Source organism: Dreissena polymorpha, chromosome 12, assembly GCF_020536995.1.
Source record: "Dreissena polymorpha isolate Duluth1 chromosome 12, UMN_Dpol_1.0, whole genome shotgun sequence".
Lineage (NCBI taxonomy): Eukaryota > Metazoa > Mollusca > Bivalvia > Myida > Dreissenidae > Dreissena > Dreissena polymorpha.
The window spans coordinates 37,232,486-37,255,802 of record NC_068366.1 but is presented as its reverse complement, the minus strand read 5'-3'; the positions used below and the strand labels follow the sequence as shown (position 1 = coordinate 37,255,802).

Below are 23,317 nucleotides of genomic sequence, written 5' to 3'. Positions count from 1 at the left end.
TGCTGTTCAGTCATTTATAATATTATCATGTAAGGATGCGCCAGTGGTTTCATACAACGAAAATAGAAAATGCAACTAATAAATCAAAATACTAATCATAATATGAACCGCATGCACAATATTTAAAGGAACTGAACATTATGAGAGGTTTGATTTGAATTGGTATTTGAGAGATATAAACGTAAATTATATGTAAACTAAATAACAAATACTCAATCTGTAGAGCACACACTAAACGGTAAATCCGTTATACATTGTTTGGCAGGGTGCATTCAGTGGTCGTATTTTAAAAGATCATACATAACTCTTTTAGTCTGCATAAAAATTGTTGTCCATCGAAAATAATACATTTTATTGTGATATTATTGTTTAACTTATGAATGAAAATAGGTTTTATATTACCAACCACTACTCCGTTTGTAAACAAATACAGCTAAATACAAATGTGTTATAAAGATTTCGGTTCGAATAGAATGTTTGATTAACCTTACTTTTGTTTCGACACGTATTATACATTATTGATTTATTCCAGAGGCAAGAAGCAATACGATTAATAATCAACAAATATTTTTTTAAGTTCTATTTTTATAGCGCTCGATGTAATTTGGTCTGTAAGATACCATCATTCAATGTTGTTTATTTTGGTTGTAGTATGTGACATAAACAATATTTAAATGCAAAAGGGACACAATCCAAGCACTTTTGATTTATCATTTTCCGGAGATGTGCATGATATAAGTGGTAACTTACTTTGGCCAATCATTTCCCACCTTTTCACAGAAATTGTGTGCAGAATTGATAATTTTCAGATCACCAAGTGATGTCTGAATTTCAGTATCACTAGGCGACTGTCTTTTTAAACACTGTGCTGCTACTCCTAAACAAGCCCTGGTTGTTGCAACTGCAGACAGCGAATCAGTAGGAGTTGCAGAATTATTCATCTGGCTAAGAGCGCTTTCCAGGGAATGGCATACAACAATCGATTTTGTTTCGCTGCTTGATTCTATACTATGGAATTGTATGTCCTTCAAAATAAAATTTAGACCGATATAATCATAACGTGTAACACGAAAACAACAACACTCGTGGACTCTGTTTACAATTTTGAGGAATTGCCTTCGATGCATAAAACACGTTTTCAAAACATTTTGAAAAATATGTGTTAAAAGGGCGGATAAACTGTTTTAATTTGTTAAACGAATTACTAATACGCCGACTAGTTAACCATATAATATTGGTAAAGACAATAAAACACAATTATTTTATATATCTCACAGATGTTACATTACCTCCCAACAATGAACAATCAGGAGGTATAGGTCGATCATCTCTTTGCTGTTAGATTTGATGTCTCCGATGTACTGACTAAGATATTTGAAAACATATCTTTGGTTGCTAAAATGTAAACATTTATGTAATATTTGCTATAATAAATACTTTAGCATTTACGATGGCATTCAATATTAATTTGCTCCATGTCACCAGCGCGCTCTGGGGACATATCGGTACCAGGATCCGTATCCAAATGAATAACAAGAAGGTTATCCAAAGCTGGACTTTGAAGTAAACAAATACTATTGTTTCCTTTTTCTATAAAAATGGTCATTTAAACTAAAACAATAATACAGCAGTTCTATATGTTCAAGTTAAACAGATAGGCATAGTTATTATAAATATGATTTATATTCATTTCTGCAAATGTTTCTCGCCATCATTCAGTGAATATTCATTCATGGATCTTACATTCATCTGGTTAAGTTATTTTGTATTGTTTGATTTGTTAATCATTGAGGCTATATGGTTGCACATGCTCAAACCGGAAGGCGCGACGTCATGCTACGTCCTTTAATAGGTAAACTCGTGCAAATCATGGTGAAATCATTGTCAAAGTGTCATAAAAGGGTAAATGCATAGGCAGTTTGAAAATCCATTATTTGCACTAATTGGGATTTCTAGTCTCAAATAAACGAAACCATATTTTCATGACTAAGGTAGGGTTCCTTACAAAATCGGCGAGATAGTTCAATTGTATTTTTAAGAACAAAACATATATTTTAACATGATAATTTTCTTGTAGATTATGACATAATCTATCCATTCCTGTTTAATAGAATATTGGAAAATTGTGTGGTTATGATGTAAATTGAGATTGAGCATTGGATGTTTTGTAGGTTACAGGTAAGGAACTGAGTTACACATGCGTTAAAGAATACGATTTGAGTAGACATACTCTATGATCAATTATAGTTAAGATTGACGTATAAAAGCATATATTTCGTCAGTATTTGTTTATCATAAGACAAGGTGCAAATTTGATTCGGACACGTGTGTATATAGAGGTATGGTGTTTACCTTGACTTCATCATCAGCTGAAGCAGGAATGATCGGAATACAGGATTTGGATCGACACCTGTTGCAAATATATTTATATCCTTTGTGTACCGTGTCCCGTCCTTTGAAATACAGGTAACATAGCTTAATAGCTTTTCGAGAACTTGTTCGGAAGGAGGTTCACCTTCAGCAAAGCAAAGTTGCGCAACAATCTCTAAAAAGAACGTATTGCATCGCTCCTGGTATCTCTTCAGCTTTTCATTATTTTGCCTTAAATATATAAGAATGTATTGTTTCAGAAAAGCAAACAAAACAATTAAAAAATATATTGATATAAACACGTGTTGTTTAAGGAATTTTAACATAATGAATAGGACGAAAGTTTACTTTCGGTTTCCATCAACAGCAGGTGCCCATTCTTCTTCCAAGTTTTCGAAACATTTAGGGCACGCTTGTTCTCTTAAACGTTGAATATCTCCATAGCATATATTGCATACACTGTGCTTCTCAGAACACGGAATATAAATTGGTGTACTTGTTAAAGGTTCGTTACAGCGACAACAATTGGCTTCCGCGCTGAAAGGAATGTGAACATAGAACGCATCAATAATAATAAAATTTGATTTTAACTTGGGATTAATTAAAAAATATAATGCAATTATATTCATCCAGCCGAACACTAAAATTGTTGTTTTTTAGCTTAATCCATTTTGACATCACACGTTTTTTTTAAATTAACAGAATCAATTATATGCATACCCAATACTTTCCTTTAAAGCAGCCTTGTTGCGCTTTGTGAGGAACGTTTCCACAACCATACAGGAAGTCATATCCTTCAAATCAACCTTTTCCCCAAGCAACTACAAATATTCCGTTTAATATATAGAGGATATATAGACTCGTGATAATAGAAACAAAATATATTTTCTATAATCACTATTAAATTGAAATCGATATTCCACCAAATCCAACAAATTCATTCTTAATTGTATGCTTGCAAATGATTATTTTTGTATTTTTTTCAATTCCGGACAATATCATTCGCCGTCGGGCGCCCCTAAATGTTATTACATGTTTTTCAAATGAAGCTAATCCGTATGTTTTTAAAAGCATTCAATGCAGAGTAGTCGCCTTTAGTAAAAAATGTAAAATTGGGGATCACAATGGGGAAATCAAAGATATCTAAAGCTAGTTCCGGTAAAACAATTAAAATTATCAATAATTTTCACTGCTATTTTTCACTGTTTAAAACAGTGAAATATCAGTTTTAATGCACTGATATTTCTCTATAAACATTCGGAAAGCATCAAATAAAATATAACATGTGCTAAATATCTGCTAATAAGTTATTACTTTATTGGAATCCTATTATAATTTAGAATCTACTATGAATGATTGGAAATTGTGGCTATTTTTGGATACAGCTTATGCACTTTATATGTTATGCGATGATAAAATATAAATATCAATATCCGATATATAATTGAAATAACGTAGTAGTAATGAGATGTTTTTACGTACCACCCACAGTGGCAAACAGTGTTTGATATGTATATCCTCATCGGTTTCTTTCGTTACAACAGTTTCCAGGAATATTTTCAACACCAAAACTCGACTCCACATTGACCTATAGTGATGAAATAACATGATAATAAAAAGCAATAATAACTAACTTACAAACATGTAACACAGATTTTAAACACTTATTTTATTTACTTTGCCATCTTTTTTGAGTCAATACTATCACATCCGCCCATTCCTTGGTTTAGAATAGTTTCCACAACTGGACGGTAGGTGTATACTTTTTTTAGCCATTTGAACTGGGCAGTTCTATCCATCAAGTCATGTGGTGTCAGGTTCAAGTTTTCAATCAGCAGACGCAGAGTGGAAAATGTCTGAAATTAGTCAAATGTTAAAAAAGATAGAATCTCATTATATATCCATTCTGATATCTTGTTGAACATGATATCTTGTTGAACAATCTACGACAAAAATACATAATTACATGTACTCACAAATTCGTTTTCCTTGAACATCACATGCTGCGGGTTGTGTTTCTTTCTTTCCAAAATTGTGTGTATACAATTAGGCCATACTTGATTCATACTTCTGAAGAATGCAAGTTGAGATGACAGTTCCTTGTAAGCGAATCGGACGCAGACAATGTTGCGAATGATGTCATGTTTTTCGTTGTCAGTATTGCATATGCTGAACGTTTTGGATGCAATGGCCTCACACACAAACTGAAAAAAAAACATCAGTGTTCTGACTGCTATACGCCGATGTAACGATTTGTCAGATGCCATTGCTATTTTAGTTCTCAATAAGTGGTTAAAGTGGTTACAACATGAGCATTTTCACAGTCATAGCAGCAATTCCCTACCGTGTTAATTTTATCTGAACATGAAGTTTTTTCATGGAAATCCCTATTGTTGTATGACGACTAAACTAAAATAATATACATACTACAAATATGACTCTATAAACACAAACCGAGTTTCATAGATTCTGATAAAGTACATTTTAGAGGTGGTGCATGATCCAGATTTTATTCCTTAATCAGTTCTCTTACCATATAAATAACAATTTTTGACAGACGAGAAACAACTGAAATAACGAGCATTATCCCGCACAGTCCTTTATCTAAATGCATTGTTTCATTAACATAGCTTATGTGCTTCATAACCTGCCGGTTGACTAGATTTATGTGTTCAATTATTTTTGTAACCATGTTACAACATTGTTTTCCGAAGAAAACAAAATACAATGTACATCTCCGTTTGGTCTTTTATTCAAATAAATGATTTGATCTACGTAGCTTAAAAATTCTTCACTTGACGCAGGATCCCATTTTAGTATTCATCTATTTCTGTTACCATGAACACCACTTTTTTCTGACGAAATCATCAGAAAATCGAAATAACGTGCATATTGCCCATATGGCCTCCTTTTCATACCGTGGTTCATCGACGTAGCTTATAAACTATTTCGTGATAGTTTTAAAATTAACAGGCCGGACAGACGAGTGGGGCGGGATTAAACTTCTTTAACCCTCCGATGAAGCCGGTATAGGGCTAATACGCCGGGCAATGTGCGAAACAATTCTTTTTGTGTGTACTGTATTTACCTTATATGCGAAGTTCCGAAACAAATGAAACAACTGAACAAAAACATATAGCATACGTAAAAGTAAGTAGCTAAGCGTAAATTTATATTTCTTGAATAACAGTGTTTGTTATTAATAAAAAGTATTACATTCAGTTCGTCTTCTCCGTCTGCATTGTACACTGTTTGTACAAAGTCATGTATGTAGTCATATAACACATCTTTAAGCGACGGACTGGGAACATTTTCGAACTCTGCATTAGGGATAACTGGTTGTGACTCGGCTTCTAATTTTTGCAATACTTGCCCGATTGAGCCCGACCTCAATCCTATTGTACACTTGTCAATACGATCCGTTTCTGTAATAAACGGTACTTATGTTAAAAGTATCCATACATTAAAAACAATAATGATCAATTAAACATCTCATGCTTCACATCACTTGTAATCAACTAAAAAAATCTCACCCCGTCCATCAAAAACTAAGTCTCTGAGTAACTCATCAACTGTTTGAATTATCAGCCAGGAAAATGGTAATTTTAATTTGAATTCATGGCCTTCAAATCCTGTACTGGTTACAAGCATCTCGCCATGCTCTGTTGTACGTCTGTGTGATTGCAGATATGAGTACTACAAAACAACACTAAATGATAAAACTAATTTGGTAGAACATAACAAATACATAACAACAGGCTAGTAATGTTACCAATGTCAATTTTAAATTAAATAGAGGCTGCATCTAAAACATAAGTGTGGCTATTTGTTTCATAATCCAGGTTTTCAGGGATAATTACCACTTGCATGCTCCGCAATATTTTTAAACATCGGTCAAAGAATGGAGATTAGAAAAAAGCCAACTTTATTGAAAAGAAAAGAGCGGGAAAAGAAGACTACCGACCGACTGACAAACTGACATAAGCAAACCGACTTAAAGAACCTAATATATATGAGTAACACACCTTCAATTGCAATGCATCCTTATGATTTAAACAATTCACCCAGAAATCACGTTTCCATTGCAAATCACTTGTCAGGAGGTCCAGGTTGCCATTTGTGTCCAGAAATGCAAATAGTCCGGCCAATACAGGCTTCACTTTGGATACAATTGTGCAATAGCATGACCGCCTAGAGAAAATTATTTGTGTTAGGTATAATGTCTTTGAAATGAAACAAAAGTTAATAAAATGAACCTTCATTATTCTAGAGGTACGGGATTCGAACCTCCATGGAGGTAAATAAATATATTTTCCTTGTTATACTGCTATTTCAAAAATTCTCCAACAAATATACTTAAGCTAGTCAATTCATTTAATTACTTTTTGAAAAGTTATATTTGTTCTCCTGCTCAATACAAATGTAACAGGGGTGTATTCTTGAATAATGTTTTCAGTGTGGCGCTTCGTGCGGCCTTTAACTGGATTGTCGAGGACATAAGTCGGAGGCCATCAGAGGTATCAACATTTATCACATGCCATACCCCGTTTTCCATGTTATATAACCATTACGAATATTTTTATCTTACACATGTGTAATATACTTTTTAAGCGTTTTCATTGGCTTAGTTTTCGTTCGATTGACCAATCGCATTTTGTGATTTTTCTGCAATGACGTTGCAACGTCAAATGACGTCACGAAATGTAAACAACATTCGGGATTTATCATTATGTTTGCGTAAATATTTAATAAATTAGCTCATATAAAAGCGTGTGATAAAAAAAGTCTGACACCCGTTGTCATATCATACCATATTTTATTAGACTCGTCCAAGAAATTCGTTAGTAAGCTCGCTTAAGGCTCGGTAACTAAAAAAATTCCTGAACTCTTTAAATAAAATATAGTATAATATGACAACTCGTGCCAGAAACAATATATAGATTTCATTGAGGTGCTCTTTATAGCATATTTTAATTATGATAGCCCCTTGTTAATGTTATGTTCTTAATTTTTCTGAGTCTATGTTAATCTATACTCATTAAACATATGATGCACAATTTCCCTCTTGAAAAACTAAATTTCAAGAAAGCCAATACCAACTTACAAAGTTGTATATAATATTGGAGAGGTTTTAGGTTATTTTTGTGCGGTTGCAAAAACATTTCACTCCTATCAAGGTGGTCTGTTCATTCTAACCATTTTCCTGGTTCGGCTTATGTACCAGATTTAAGTTCTCATGCTTAACCGACAACATCAATTTCATAAAACGATATCAATTACGTTTAAGACAAATCTGTATGGTATGCGGGCGCTTCGGGAATTTTAACCGCACGTTCCTCGGATAAGCAGTCAATCGATTTAGCTAGCCGACACATATCATGAAAACTTTCAAATTGTTTTATTGTACTGTATATCTGCTTTAAAATACTTGTAAGAAGATACTAAAAACTTATAACAAAATTTTAGTTTCGCATATAACTAATTTAGTTTAAACGAATATAAACGCGTTATATTTTGCATTTTAAATTACTAAAATGATTTGATTGGCATTAACAAGATACATCGAAAGACCCGGCTGGACTTTTTATGTGTCATTATTCATGTTGATGGTAATTAACTAATGAAAAAATACTCCAACAAAAACACACAAAACACGCAAGTTTAGGTACTGCAGAAGACTTCGTGCACAACTTAAGTATCAATTATTATAATTTTTCCGATCACCTTTGTTTATAAGTAAGTAAGCTATATGATGACTAAGAGTTCTCAATAAATGTAACGTATTTCACTATTTGGAACAATTATGTCAATGACTATAAAATAGTTACACTAATAAAAAGAAGATAAGTATTATATTCGAAAAACGTAGACAATCTGTTTAAACTGCTCAGTTGTTGGTTACCGTAAGGAAATTCTAAGTAATCATACACTTGATATTTACGTTGGGCAAAGTTCAAGACTTTGTACATATGTTTAGTTTTATTGTTTTATTGGTGTTGTAAATTTTAATACATATTTTATACAGATTAACACAATGTGTTACTACGCAACGAGTGATACATTTAACTTAATGATGTTTTAATGTGTTATAAAGCATTGAACAATAATTCATGTAATAAACCATGTTGTAAACTGCTGAGGGGCATTCAACAATGGAGTGGTTGACGTCAGACTAACATACAAGCATACCTAAATGTTCCATGTTGGTTAATATTTTCTACAGCGGCCGCATCTTTTGTCATCCATTGCTTTGCAAGACATAAACCTTGTTCCTTTTCTTTAAGTAACATGCCCAACCAGAAAACGACGCCAGTTAAGAAATTGCGTCGATCTGTTTTGATGGAAATAATATATGGTTAAACTTTTAACAATTCGTCTACATTCATAAATGATTTACACAAACACTAGCCACAATTCCAGCCATTCACTAACTTACTGTGAAAAAACACAATCATTTCCTTAATGAGTGACTTTTACTTCAAATCAGGATCAGGGAGTCTGTCTATATTTTACTGTTAACGGTATTAGATTGCTTCTCGGCATTTCACGTAATAACTCCAAAAAACAAAAGTACATTTTCTGGAATTTATAGCATCAGACGAAACGAGTTTCCTCGTGTACAAAAGCTATATACAACACATTTACACCGATGCAACAAATTTTCAAATATATGCCAAAGCATGATGAACACTGTAAACATTTTTTAAATAACGTGACATAGTAATGTTATCAACCAGAAATGCAAACAAAGTAAAATATACTTATTTAACATTATTCCTTTACGTCACCGCAAACAACTTTGGCTCAGTAGGTTACAAAAGCACCGAAAAGATGCTTAACCACATATAGACCATAGCTAAACTAAAGAACATAAATAATGCCAAAATATTAATGGTTCAACAATCTCATGTGAAAAAATCGTAATTTGAAGGTCCAAAATGGTGTTGATGGTTCGAAGGTCTAGTACGTGTCAATCTGCTATGGGTCTTGTACTAAAACCTTTTCGGGGTCTCAGATATGCAATTCAAACATGTAATGAAAATTTTCTTCTAGTTATATGATTGAAAAAGGAAATAATTGCTTATGATGTATTAGAATGTTACGAATTTGTTTTGATTTGGTGAAAAAAGCAATATTTTACCTGTATTATTGTTATCAATGCGGCTCAACGAATTTAAAATGATCTTCAACCGTTTGGTTCCTCGTTGCGCAAAGTGAGATCTGTCTTTCACCCTTGCAAGAGCAGGCTGCACACAATGCATAAAAATTCCCACACTGTTTTTAATGTCCTGAATTTCTATTACAAGTTCTTGCATGTGTTCATTCATCGTGTTTATTTCACCATTAACAGTGTCTTCATTTTGCTTCGTCTCCACTGATACTTTGGTTCTTCGCATGCTTATAGTGTGGTGTTCCATTCCTTGTAAATTCCTTTATATAACAGATATTACAATTAATAGCAAGCGACAGAAGAGCAAGAGCATTTCACTGGGAGAAATATACATTAGGAAACCGTTTTATATTATAGCGATAGAAACCCAATAAAACACATGTTAATGGATCTCAAACCAAATCACATTAACACACCTATTACAAAGCAGTCAATCAATTGAATTTTCGAACTAAAGGTGCGAAAAAAAGATCGACTCCTTTGAACAGAAAATTTTCATAATATCATTTTTATTTATATTATTTAAATATATTTTATTTGCTTAATTATCGAACTTCAAAAACAACAAATAACAATATTCGAAAATGTAAAATAAGGCAATAATTTATATTTAGTTGTTGTTATGTTTATGAGCTTGAATGGACATGAATTATCGATGAACCTGTATTGATGTGACTTAATCATCTTAAAAAACACTTACTTCGGACTATTTTATATATTTTGAGAGGCTTTACAATTTACCAATATGTTGTGCCTAATTATAATTCGTAGCAATAGGTCAGTCATATAAAGACGGACAGTTAATATATTAACACTTTTCTGACGTCAGCTCGCTTCTTATTCTTTTTACACGTTTGTATGTGCCTTATAAGCTAAAAAAAAGGCCCTACTTTAATCGAAGGATTTGAAAATGGCCGTCGACAAGCGAAACTGTCCTTTATCAAAAAATTAGGAGATCCCGAATTTATTTTTCACTTCAAGCCGTCTACCAAATAAGCATAACGATTCGATTTACTTAACAACAATGTGTACGCTTAATTTCGTACGTAATTGCTATAATGTCGTCAAGAATAAATAGAACCTTACCTCTTACCATCTTGAATGTTTAAGAAAAGTTCACTGAGCGCTTTATCCTCAATATCGCTTATACACGGGAGACGTGTGTCTTCTGGATACAGGTCGTCAACATGAACGGAATGCCATACACCACACTGAAAGACATAGATGATATTTTGGTAAAGCTTGAGTACAATGTAGTTGGCTTTGACTTATTAACTTACTACTGGAAAACCGTTGTTGTTCACAGAAAAAAACGGTATTGTAATATGTTCACTTGTGTGATATAGATGACATTTTTTATTTTCATACAGATTGCTTTTTTACCAGTTACATATATTTGACCGCAAGTTAAAATAGTATATAAATACATATAAATATTATTAGCCCTATGTAAAGTAATGTATTCCATTCCGATTAAAGTGATGACATTACTGTTCGAAGGGGGGGGGGGTCAATATTTAGTATACCAAGAAAGATTTCTATGATATTTATTTGTGTATACCACACAGACACACATTACAAGCAATTTGTGCATAATTAAATGCAAAATGAAAATGAAAAAAATATGAACATCGGCTTACTATATACATTTTAATTAGCGCCTCCTCTAAAACAATTTGGTGCTACTATTTAGCCCTTTTGCAGGGTGCATATAAAACAAATTAAATCCCGAGGGGATTCAATGGTCATTGTCTATTAAAATTATGAAAGGATCGGAATATGGACATTTAAGATAAGAAATTCACGTTATGTATAATAATATAACATATGTTTGTGAAAGTTTGGATAATTTACCTTGAAATACAAGATATTATGTATTGCTTAATTTTGAAATATTGAACAGTATTAGAGAAATAATTCTAAAAAATTGCCTCACTGTTATAAAGACAGAGCTGGTTAGGTTGTTACAAACAGTACTTTACGATCCATAGTATTTTTAATAATATTTTGTGTTAACCTTTAAATGTCCGTCTTGGTATTTTGTGGGTTAAATCCATTATGGTTACGATTCGGAAGTGAGATATAAGAAACAATTTAGACCTGAAATTTATTTTGTAAAAAGCACTCTTCCACCGCACATCTTCGAGTTGCTTACATTTTAAGGTGCATAATTCAATGTGTCCTTCTTGTTTTCTAAAACATTGCGTTTCCATTTGATAAGTGTGACCTTTGCTTTAGTCTTTGCCCCGCGGTTAAGGTTGATTAATGCATTAAACCAGTTGTGCTTGTGTAAAGAGAACTAAAAAAAATGACGAATCTAGTCATAGTGCTTATTGGTAGTGTCATAAGCATCCCTTAGAAGTACGTTTACAATCCACGGTACATTTATTATAATCAAACTTGTCGCTGGAATGTTTATGTTAACCCAATAATAACGCATCAATAAGAACCGAAATACGTCTTATAATTAATGTATAGCTTTCGGGATACCATCATCAAATAGTAAGTGAAAAAAACAACATTTTTTATCGCGCAAAAACTCGTGAAGATATATATTTATACATTTTTTTAAATATTTATTTTTCACTTTACTGTGAAAGATATGAAATGTGAAAAATGTGAAAGTTTCTACATCGAAAGTTACAAATATCCGCTATATATTCGTCCAATATCAGCCGTACCTGGAATCCAGTGAAACACCCACCCGACTTTCTTGGAAGCTGAACAATTAATGCGACGTGAGAAGGAGCTTTCATTGAATCTCTGGCTTTTTCAAACTCATCCATAACACAGTACCTCGCACCGGCTATCAAGTTTGAGTTTTTATCTCCAGATTCACATTGTATAATCAGCAGACTCGACGAATCCAGTTTTGATTCAAAATGGTGACTGAAACAATAATGTTCAAATCAAGCAAATACGGACACAAAATTAAATGTTTATGTAATAGACGCGATCTATGAACGTCTTCTCAAATATTATGCTTTTAATTAAAACCAGTCCATTAATAGCACGGCCTTCGGGAGTAAGAAGTTAGACGTCCTTCTTAACTAATCTGATTCTTACCTCGAAGGGATTTATTCACAGTTTCGCGTATTGTGAAAAGTTTGATTTATTCACAAACGTGTTAAGCAACAAAACTAATATGTAAGGAATAATCTAAAATGATTTTTACATCCAGAAAATAAGTAACATATTGTGTTATACTTTAATTGTGATTCCATACCGGGACCTGTGTTAGTATTATCTAATCCGCTATCAATTGACAATGCGGGCTTTGTATGTTAAGCATGTATTTAAATTAAGTTATACACACAATAAACAAATGAATCGATGAGAAGCCTACGAAAAGCTGTGTTAGATAGTTAAGTTATCGATTCATGTTTATGAATATTCATAGCTGACAGAAATGTTATTTCGTTTCTTTTAAAATAATGTATACATTCGTTGTTGAATATATATTGACTTCTTTTGCAATTGTAATGTTATAAACTTTAAACACATAATTTGAATACTATAAGGAGTTCATCTCTGGCATGAAAAAACAACAATCAAAATATTCGATAGAAATTGTGAAAGTTTACATTAAGATTTACATCTACGTTTAAGATGTGGAAAAACTATAACAAAAGCTGTATTTTGAGATCATTCAAATTAGCTATTTTCAGGACATGCAAACATAATAACAAAACGCAGTATATATAATAGCACTACCCTACCGTGTTAATTTTGTCGGTCAAAACAGAACCTACACAGTTGTAATTAACCAAACGTTAATATATATAGCTATGACAATATGTTGATTTTGGTTTGTCAATTCTTTATGTAACTATAGAGATCGCAAATGTGGTCTGCCAAAAAGCTGAAATAACGTGCATTTTCAGCATATGGGCCTGTATCCACACACCATGTTACATTAACCAAGCTTAAGTACGTTTTTAGTAGTACCAGGATCACGATTTTGGTTTTCACTTATTTCTGTAACCACAGCCTCTATTAATTTTTGTCTGATAAAAAACTGAAGTACCGTGCTTCTGCCAAATATGGTTATCTATCAACATACTGAGTTTCACCAACCTAAACTTTATTGAAGCATCCATATTTTTCGGGCGGACAGACCGACTATGGGACAGACAGTAACACATTAAAATAACATACATTTTCCCCCACACATCTCATTATACCAAGTTTTATCAACCTAGCTTAAGTACGTAATAGGTTGTCACATAATCTAGATTTTAATTTTCGCTTACATCTTACAAATTGGCAACGACAATTTTTGTCTGACGATAAAAACGAAATAATATGCATATTCCCCATATCGCCCTCTCTCCCCATACTGAAAATCGTCTACATAGCTAAAGCCCTTTATGAGTTATCACAGGATCCAGATTTTTCGGACGGACAGACGAATCGAACGGACGAACATACGAACTACACTGAAGTAACATGCACTAACTCTACATATCTGAGTTTCATCATCCTTACTCACGTGCTGTTCGAGTTATCGCAGGATGCCTGTGTTATTTTATTTTTATTTATGTTACCAAAGCATTTGTAACCATTAAAACAATAATTGTTGACTAACCAAAAATGAAATAACGTCCATATGACACGTATGCCTCTAAAAAAAAAAACTTGGATTCATACAATCGTGAGGACCTAGATTATTGTATATGGCAGTTGTTGAAAACCTCACAAAACACGTTAAATGATCTATGATGTTTTAACATACGAGGGAGGGCAAAAAAACTATCGATACCCATTTCCGATTGCACATTTAAAATACATTTAAAATGCATACACATAATATGGTGTTCTTTGTTTGTGGTTGTTTTTTTAAAGGGGTGGTTGGTTGTAGACCTTATATTGTCGTGTATTGCATAAGGGAACATAAATATTAGTTATATTTACCGCACTTTATTACTGAATTGTTGCTCTGTATCAAACGACGGAAGCGATAGAATTTCAACATGTCTCAAGGTCGGAATGGCTTTTGTAATTTCTATCTCGTGGTTGGAAGCCAACAGTTTTGAATGGCATGTTATCTACAATCAAATCATAAATTAAATCATTTTTCGAATAATATTTAAACCTTTTGTTGAATTACTATAAATTGACTTAAACGGTTATGTGTATTGGAAAAGAAAAACATGATTTGCAGCAGATTATGTAGTAAGATAAGAAAATGAAGTAACATATCAATGAACAGGTTGATGCAAAATTTTACTATTGAAACAAGCCAAGCTGGCCTCTAAATCGCTCATCTGTAATTCGACGTTTCCAGTTTGGAACTGATGTGCGTGATTTAGACAATATTTGTATATGACCAATTTTCAAATGCCAATATCAAAGCTATGGTCTTTTTGTTTAAGTTTGCTTTATACACAAGTAATTATATAAATGTTTTCCCTCCTTACATGCACGGCGAAAATAAATGTTGACCCTGGGTAGTATCGTGACCTTGTTGTTGTGGCAAAAGAGTTTTAATCTTGCATATATGTTTTTATAAACCATGCGACCCTTGGGGTTTTGAGCCCAATGTCATGAGTTGAACACGTTTGGAACAGAACCAGTTTCTGAGTTTACAAATGCAAACATACTCTGGGACGTGTGGTTTGAGAGGAGATAAATCTATGTAAGTTTATGGGGTATGACCCGTTTTGATCGCAGAGACATGATTTTAAATTCTTTATAGAGTACCACTATAAGAAATTACACAACAAATATGCAACTCTTGTTCCAGAGAAGATTATTTAAGTCTTTATATTGAAAATCTTTATTAAGGTCTGGTGACCTACATTGACAGACGAAATAACGCACGCTCGCACGCTCACACGCATGCACTGGCCGACGAAAGACGGCCATCGCGGTATCCCAAACGCTCCTCATGAGCCCTAGGTGCTCAGGTGAGTTAAAAAAGAGCGATGATTTTTAATGTAATGTTTATTAACTACAATGTTAAATGCTTTAAAAAAAACTTAGTCGGACAGAACATGAAACACACACTCGCCTACAGTTAATTAGAAAAGGGATTCACAAGAACATTATTAGCAAATGTACTACTGAAAACAGATGAAACATTTGAAAATGATTCGCGAACAAAAGTTAAGACGTAGCTTTTTAACAGTTTCAGATGATTGCTAACAGTATATAAATATTGATTTTCATATTAAAATCAACCAATAGTTCATAAGTTTATAATTTAAAATATTTCATTTTTTGTTGCACAATCAATTGCTTTAAATATATTTGTAAAACAAATACTTTGGGAATGTAAGCATGTAAAACAGTTAATAACATAATTGATTATTGGATGTACTCATTTTCGAACTTTCTGAAGACAAATGGACCTTTAAATTTATAATTTGGTTTGATAGTCTTACAGGTTTTTTTATAATTTTACCACACACACCTATTGACAAGGAAAAACAAATATTGAACGGAAAAAAACAGTTATCAAATATTTTAATGGCATGCCTGTGCAAACAACTGATCACACTTCTCGACCATCATCTTGTGCTTCAAGTAGGCAATAGCGCTATCGTGAGCTTGTTCCATTGCGTAATGTCTTTTAATGATTTCTCGTTCTGAAATGTCTAACTTGCTTTCTCGATATATGGATTCTGGGGTGGCACACCAAAGCAGAATCTTCTTTGCTTCTTCGAGAATCTACAATGGTTTTTCGTATAAATGACACATCGCAACAACATTTGACACATGCATTTACCCACCCAATTAATGTTAATTTGATTTATCAGCAGATAACCCGCTTGCGGAAATAGTCGTGTTGATCTTTGCTCATTGTATTAAACCCCATATAAATAAAATGCATAAGTATTGTTTTTGGTTTCAAAAATATAACAATGTACCTGGTGCTTTATGTCTCTATTTTATTTTGCCATCGACCATATCATGAGAAGAAATATTAAATTTGTCAAATGCTGCTCAATCGAATCTGATAATCTTATACGTAGCATTGACGAACAATTATAAATACTTGATAACACAATCGAAGGCCACAACTTGTATGGTCTTGAAGAGAGTCGAACATTACAAAAAATATATACCAATATGCTGATATTTTTAATATAAAAGAATTCACTTATCACAACTTGTAAACGTGCACTTGATAGTTCGTACAATTTTCAAAATATACAATAACGTATATGCACATATATATTCGCATACATATCTTACAACAAAGTGTACATATGTCTTGTGTAACTTTAATAATGTTGCCCGGGGAAAGACAGTGTCAGTCATATGGCTTTAGTGAGCGCTACAGTCACATCTTAGGCAAAATAATCGTGAAACTTGCCCAAATCACACGTTCTAATAATATTTCGGCCAAGTTTGAAAATAGTTCCGGTTCAATAACAACAAAAATGTTGCCATTGAATCAGTTTGTGTATATACTACTGTGGTATAACCCTAATAGTCACATTTCTTTCTTTATACACAACATAGCAATTCGGAACATTCACTCTAATTATATCTTTATTTCGATTGAAACAAATTACACAGACGAGGGCAGTTTTAACTTATGAATCATAGGTGAAACCTTTTGAACAATGCCTTTTCAAATCACATCAGTTCCTGGGAAGTTCATATAGTCATCATATGTCTAATTTACACAGATTTGAATACTCTTTAAATAAAAAAAAAACAATCATTAGGTATGCGTTTAGAAGTTCTATTAAGTATATAATTTGAAATACACGTGTCATCCAAACTAGGACATCCATTTATATAAATTTAATACTTTTGTTTTATGCCCTATACATGAAAAATAACACGGTAAATACGTAAGCGGAGTTACGATCCTTGTACTAGGCATTATACATCAAGATTTTTTTGAATACCTTCAATACTTCCAGTCATATGTTCCACACAAGAAACAGACCTAACAATAAGTAAAGCACCTTAATTGAAACATTACTAATCAAAGTCATGTCGTTCTTAATTTGTTTAATAGTATTTCCCTGAAAATCCGCTTCAAATTTAAATAGTTTTACGTAAATAACATCAATAATAACGGAGATTTGAGGTGCTTAATGTGTCAATATGTGAGAGTTGGTTAAAATCCTTTAAATCCTCTATCGTAATAAGGAGTTTCAAAAAAATGACGATACAAAAATCAAGCATAGGACAATACTCCGACAATACTAAAGTGAATTGTTGTTTATGTACTCAAATTGACTAAATGCTGCAGTTTCAGATATTTTTGTGCAATCTGCAATCTCCGAAATGATATATATTATTACATCAGATAGATGTAAATCCATTACAAACTTCCCGCACAAGAATCTGGACGGACTTACATACGGATAGACAGTCGAAAGGTCGGACAGTGCGATAGCTATATGTTACACTTCATGAACAAGATGTTTCGTCTTTCTTTCGGATATAATGATAAACACCTTACATATGTTTTAATTATTTAATTATCTTTACTTACTGTAAATTCCATTTGTATAAGTCGAGTGTAGTCTTGTTAAGGGTTATACATAAACGATGTGAAATTTGAAGTCAGTTCCATCAAATGAGGATGGTAATAATAAGAACAATAATAATATTATTATTGATATTATCATTATAATTATTATTAGTATTATTATTATTATCATCATTGTTATTATTATTATTATTATTATTATTATTATTATTATTGTCATGGTTGTGACATTTAAAGTGTTATGATAAAGTGACTTAAGTTAATGATCACAGGAAAAGTAAACAGTTTTTTAATGTTGGAAAGAATATTTCATCATGTTTAATAAAGAGTGTATATGTCAGGTTTATTGCTTTTACCATTGGCATAAACATTATTTGTGTTTGTCGAATTCAAGAATCGTATACCTTTTCCTCCGATGATTGCTCGGAGGATGCCGCGCGAAGTGTCTCGTATACATGAAGGATAATTGCGGAGCACGTGTCTTCATGATAACCAATAAAGATGTCTCCCAAGCCAAGTTGCTGACTCTGTTTATTTCTACAAATACGAAATTGGCATCTTTAATATTCGTTTTGTGATGCATGCCGTCAACTTCAAGACGAGGTTGTGTAATCTTTAATAGTTTTAACAAACAATTCCCATAATACAAATATACCCCAATCATGTCATTACCTATGAACATATTTAGCTGCTAAATGTGTTGCCCATTCTTGTAGTTTCTCTGCTAATTTCACCTGCCTATCATCCAGAATGGCGTTTACTGACAAGAAATGCTTCTCCAGTCGATTTATCAGGGGAATTGGAAATTTTTTGTACACTGTCTGCTTCTCAGCGATGACAATCAACCTGTTAATATAAATATGAACAAGCCAACCCTTATTATATATGAAAATCAGTTTACACGTTGAAAGCAAAACTGGCATATATCTGGAGATATTGTTTACAATTCATTGTACCACCTGGGTTCATTCGTCATGATTCAGGTACACTATATGTCACTTTGACAAAATATATTTCCATCACAATGCAGCATTTAATAAATTGAAGCGTGAATCACATTATAAATTCTAAACGTTAAATAATTTTAGTATCGGCAAAAACAAACATTGCATGATGTTGACATAAAAAATCAGTTTGTATATTTATACCGGAAATTCTTGTGAACTGGACATTTAACTCTGTGTGTCCCAAGGCCAAGATCCACGTATCTCTCCCCTCCAAAGTACACATAGTACTGATTCAATGCGTCGTAAAGACTCTCGTACAGATTCTCCAAGTTTAGTAACACGACAGTGTTACCCGTCTCCATGCAGACCTTGATCTTGTTGATGTTGCGACAAACCTGGAATTAAGATCTGAGCTGGATGTTTCTTTCCGTATATGCTTATATTAATCGACAATCATATTTCTTCTTGAATATTAAAAACATTTATTATAGCATAACATCTTCCAACTGTCTCGAAACATTGATATCTGTATTTGAGTGAAGTTATATAACCTTATTTTTTTTATAAAACGTCTATATAATGCATCAAACCTGCGTGTATTCCTGATCACTCCGAAAACTGCTGCCGAAAATAGTTATTGGTCGAATCTCACTTCTCTTAGAGAGAATTTTCTGCTGAATAATGTTCAGAGCTCCGTAGTTTTCGGTAATTAACAGAAGGTATCGACTTTCACTAGAAAATGATTTGTTTCACATTTAATTTGAGAAAAGTTATCATACTTAGAAAAACTTACACTATTTGATAACGTTAAATTCAATACGCAACTTGTTTTGACACAAATATATATGTTTTCAGTATATCCATTTCTCTTCGCATTTGAATTCAAGACAATAATGCATCACATTGGTGCAATACATTGATACTGTTCTTGCACTTACCACGTATGTGAGTGCATGGTAATCAAAGCATCCTTTTTAATGCACATGAGTTTAACTAACATATGTGACAATATGAAAGCAACCGTTCACATTATGTTCTCGACTTAATTCTCAATACCAAAACACAATTTTTATTCATATGCAAATTTAAATGCCATGAATTGCAAATTTTATTGATTACCCTTCTCTTGTAAATGAATCGAACAGGCACGCTTCAATCAGTCCTTTTGTACTGCAATCAGGTCCTTTCTGATTAAGCTGAAATAAATCCTTTAGTTGACAGCAAAAACATCAATATAATTTAAAACATATTGTTATTATTATAAAATAACAACAATAATGTTGAAATACTGTTGAAAGATGTACACAACAGAATACATCGTGAATTAAAATTGATTGAAATTATATTGTTATCGCGATTTCAAACACAATTTAATCACAACTACTTATATCTGTAAGATTTAAGAATTATATGTATTATGTTTACTTACATCTTGGTGACATAACTTTGCTTTGTCTATATGCTGTTCAAAGCACGCCTCAGGGTCTACATGGTCTAATCCTCCGAAGTTCCTCTTAATGGCATATACCAATTCCAACCATGTAGGCCTCCGTCTGTTCTTCGCCACAAGGCCGTACACCATTTTCACCAAACTTTCAAACATCCAATTTCGTTTTTATTAGCACATATCACTAAAACTATCTTAATCAAGCCATATAAAACATAACTTTTATCGTTAAAGCAATAATGTTCAGACTTTAATGCTGACTTTATTCAATACCTTCAGGTAACGCATTCCCAACACTTCATTTTGTCGCCCTTCGAAAGAATCCAACACACAGTCGCAAAATTAATTGAATTGCAATAAATTTGAATATATATGATCGTGTTTAATTATACTTGCAATTCTATGGGGTTTAAGTATAAATACACAAGTCAAAAGCAGCCTTACCATTAAAATGTACTATTGATTGGCCTAGTGTTGAGATAAGGCATGAGCATGAAATTCCAAATGCTTTGAATTGAACTTTCCAATGCGGTTGATGTAACGTTGGTCAATATTATCTTAAAAGTCAAAATGTATTTATAGTCCTATATTCAATAGCAGATTGATCATTGGCCTTAAATAAATACTAGCGGAAACAAATTGCTCTGCTAATAATGTTTACAAATTTTAATGTTCCCTTTATATTCAAACACTCATATTTTTACCCTCAGGAAAAGGCATAGTTTCTTTGCGCAGATTATTACGAAGAAATTAAAAAAACATATATATATATATATACCTTTCAGAAATGATGGTACATGAATCAGACTATACTCACTCAGAAGTTCATTAACTTGTTTAACCTATCAGTTTTACTCGAAGCAAAACAGCTTCATATTGTTAAGGGTGTATAATAATTAGAATCAATGTTGTTGCCTTTATTTGTGACATATTGTAACATGTACCTTCAAGTTACACATTTCGAATATGATCAGTATATAATATCATATTAAAATACGATTTGTGTTTATATTTAATTTGAATTTATTTAATAAATTAAATAAATATGTTTTCAACCACTTGCTTAAAACATATTTGTTCGTGAAATAGATTTGCCGTTTTCTTTGTTCAAATATCTCGTAAAGAGTTTATTCGGCTAGTTTAGTAAAATTTAGTTCAATATTTGCATCTAATCTGTCCATATGTGATCGAGCACTGTCTCATTTGAACATAGGGTAAAATTTGGTATTATGCGAAAACAATTATAGTAAATACATTTTCAAAGTATTTGTACTGTGACCGTGAGGACATTGAGGTGTGACGAAGCCTTTTGAAATACTACTTTAAATTGCGTGTGTCCACAATAATGGCCATTTCGAACGGGTTAATATTTATTTATGTGGCAGAAAATATACCTTTAAAGAAATAGACGAAGATAAGCAAACGCAAATGTAGGCTACGTGGTCGAATCTGGTCACTTGGAATACGTGCAATCATTTGAACTCGTTTTGTATATAATAAATTAAGTATTGGAGATAAAGGAAAATACAAACATAAATAAACACGTACAAACGCACGGATATACTGGAGACCGAACCAATACTTGGAATTCATATCCCCCTCACATGAACCATTTTCTGAAGCTGGTAAATATTGTTATACATGTAATCCTAACATGTTTATAAAAACTCGATATCTTATTCAATTATAAGGAAATGAATATTTGTTCTACCTGTAAAAGTCGCGGAGACCATAAAATTCACGCATTTTGTCTGAGGCTTTGTTGAAAATATCCAAGTAAGCAGCCGACAAAGGATCAATCAACGGGAAAATGAAAGTTCCGACTTCTTCATGTGTCTGACATATTCCTCTAAAAGACAATTTCAGTAAACATAACATACCGTTATATCAATTTATATCAACTTACAAATAAATGATAAGACATACCACTTCAAACTTATTTTGATAACAAAAATCAAGATTCGGATACCAATTGTACATTAACAACTGTGTTAACTTACTTTGCGCTTATTCGAAGTTCCTCCAGATCTGGGACTTCCCGCTGAACAAGTATACCTCTATTCATTTTTGCCGGATCCAATGCCCAGTTCGAAATCCCAATGAAGGCAACCTTAAGTAAATTGGGTAGTTACAAAAATACTGTTTAAGGATTTGTTTCCATATCAACATTAAAGCAAAATAACTCATAAAATACAATAGACTAAATATCACAATTGAACGTCATCTAAACAGTTTATGTGTTGTGGTAAACAAACATATTGTCATGATCGTAAGTTTCTGTACGTAATATAAGTATTACAATTGAATTCACTGTAATGGAATTTCAAAACAAATTATACGTATCATTTGTATATGCATTTGTTTCATGTTAACTGTAATTTATTAGAACAATCAGTACACAAATCGAAAGTGGAAAGCTACCTTTAAGTGCGGCTCCGGTGTTTCATCACCTTGACACCCATCATCCAAGAGTGGATGCAATGTCTTTAAAAAATTACATTTTTAATATAGTATACATTTTGTAGGGAAAAACAAATCATTTACACTTGAATTTTGAGATCAATATGAAGTTCTGGCTATACAGAGATAAACATTAGCCCTGAGCTATTATATTATATGACATACTATAATAACAAAACATCGTGATTACTTTTAAAGGCATACGGGGACTGTCTTCTGCTAGCCCTACTTCATCAAGAACAACTGTAGAAACAAAGGTATCTAGATCTTTGTCCTTTTGAAACTGGGCACACTGTCTAAATGTTCCAACAATACCATCAGGGGTTGACAACGGGCTGCATTGAAATGACACCATCTGCACCTGTTAAATACGAAATTAAAATAATCAGTTTATTTCCAATAACCTTGAAGGTGCTATTGTTAATCATAATCTAGTATGTCTTGCTTAATATATATATATTATA

General features: G+C 32.6%; 1 protein-coding gene across 1 annotated transcript in view; it reads right to left on the bottom strand.

Moving 5' to 3' along the window:
* LOC127852532 (E3 ubiquitin-protein ligase RNF213-like) overlaps positions 1-23,317 on the bottom strand; it is a 110,621-nt gene that overhangs the window by 19,233 nt on the left and 68,071 nt on the right. The window contains exons 50-76 of the mRNA XM_052386487.1: positions 23,044-23,214; positions 22,815-22,877; positions 22,394-22,503; positions 22,105-22,242; positions 20,376-20,538; positions 20,066-20,142; positions 19,537-19,678; positions 19,148-19,341; positions 18,672-18,845; positions 18,404-18,536; positions 16,022-16,213; positions 14,456-14,589; positions 12,223-12,430; positions 10,628-10,752; positions 9,512-9,801; positions 8,560-8,701; positions 6,396-6,561; positions 5,904-6,066; positions 5,587-5,795; positions 4,347-4,574; positions 4,048-4,226; positions 3,853-3,958; positions 3,091-3,191; positions 2,719-2,907; positions 2,353-2,601; positions 1,290-1,395; positions 751-1,025 (exon numbers count right to left, since the gene is read on the bottom strand). Coding sequence (XP_052242447.1) covers positions 751-1,025; positions 1,290-1,395; positions 2,353-2,601; positions 2,719-2,907; positions 3,091-3,191; positions 3,853-3,958; positions 4,048-4,226; positions 4,347-4,574; positions 5,587-5,795; positions 5,904-6,066; positions 6,396-6,561; positions 8,560-8,701; positions 9,512-9,801; positions 10,628-10,752; positions 12,223-12,430; positions 14,456-14,589; positions 16,022-16,213; positions 18,404-18,536; positions 18,672-18,845; positions 19,148-19,341; positions 19,537-19,678; positions 20,066-20,142; positions 20,376-20,538; positions 22,105-22,242; positions 22,394-22,503; positions 22,815-22,877; positions 23,044-23,214 — 4,427 coding nt within the window. The remainder of the gene's footprint in view (positions 1-750; positions 1,026-1,289; positions 1,396-2,352; positions 2,602-2,718; positions 2,908-3,090; positions 3,192-3,852; positions 3,959-4,047; positions 4,227-4,346; positions 4,575-5,586; positions 5,796-5,903; positions 6,067-6,395; positions 6,562-8,559; positions 8,702-9,511; positions 9,802-10,627; positions 10,753-12,222; positions 12,431-14,455; positions 14,590-16,021; positions 16,214-18,403; positions 18,537-18,671; positions 18,846-19,147; positions 19,342-19,536; positions 19,679-20,065; positions 20,143-20,375; positions 20,539-22,104; positions 22,243-22,393; positions 22,504-22,814; positions 22,878-23,043; positions 23,215-23,317) is intronic.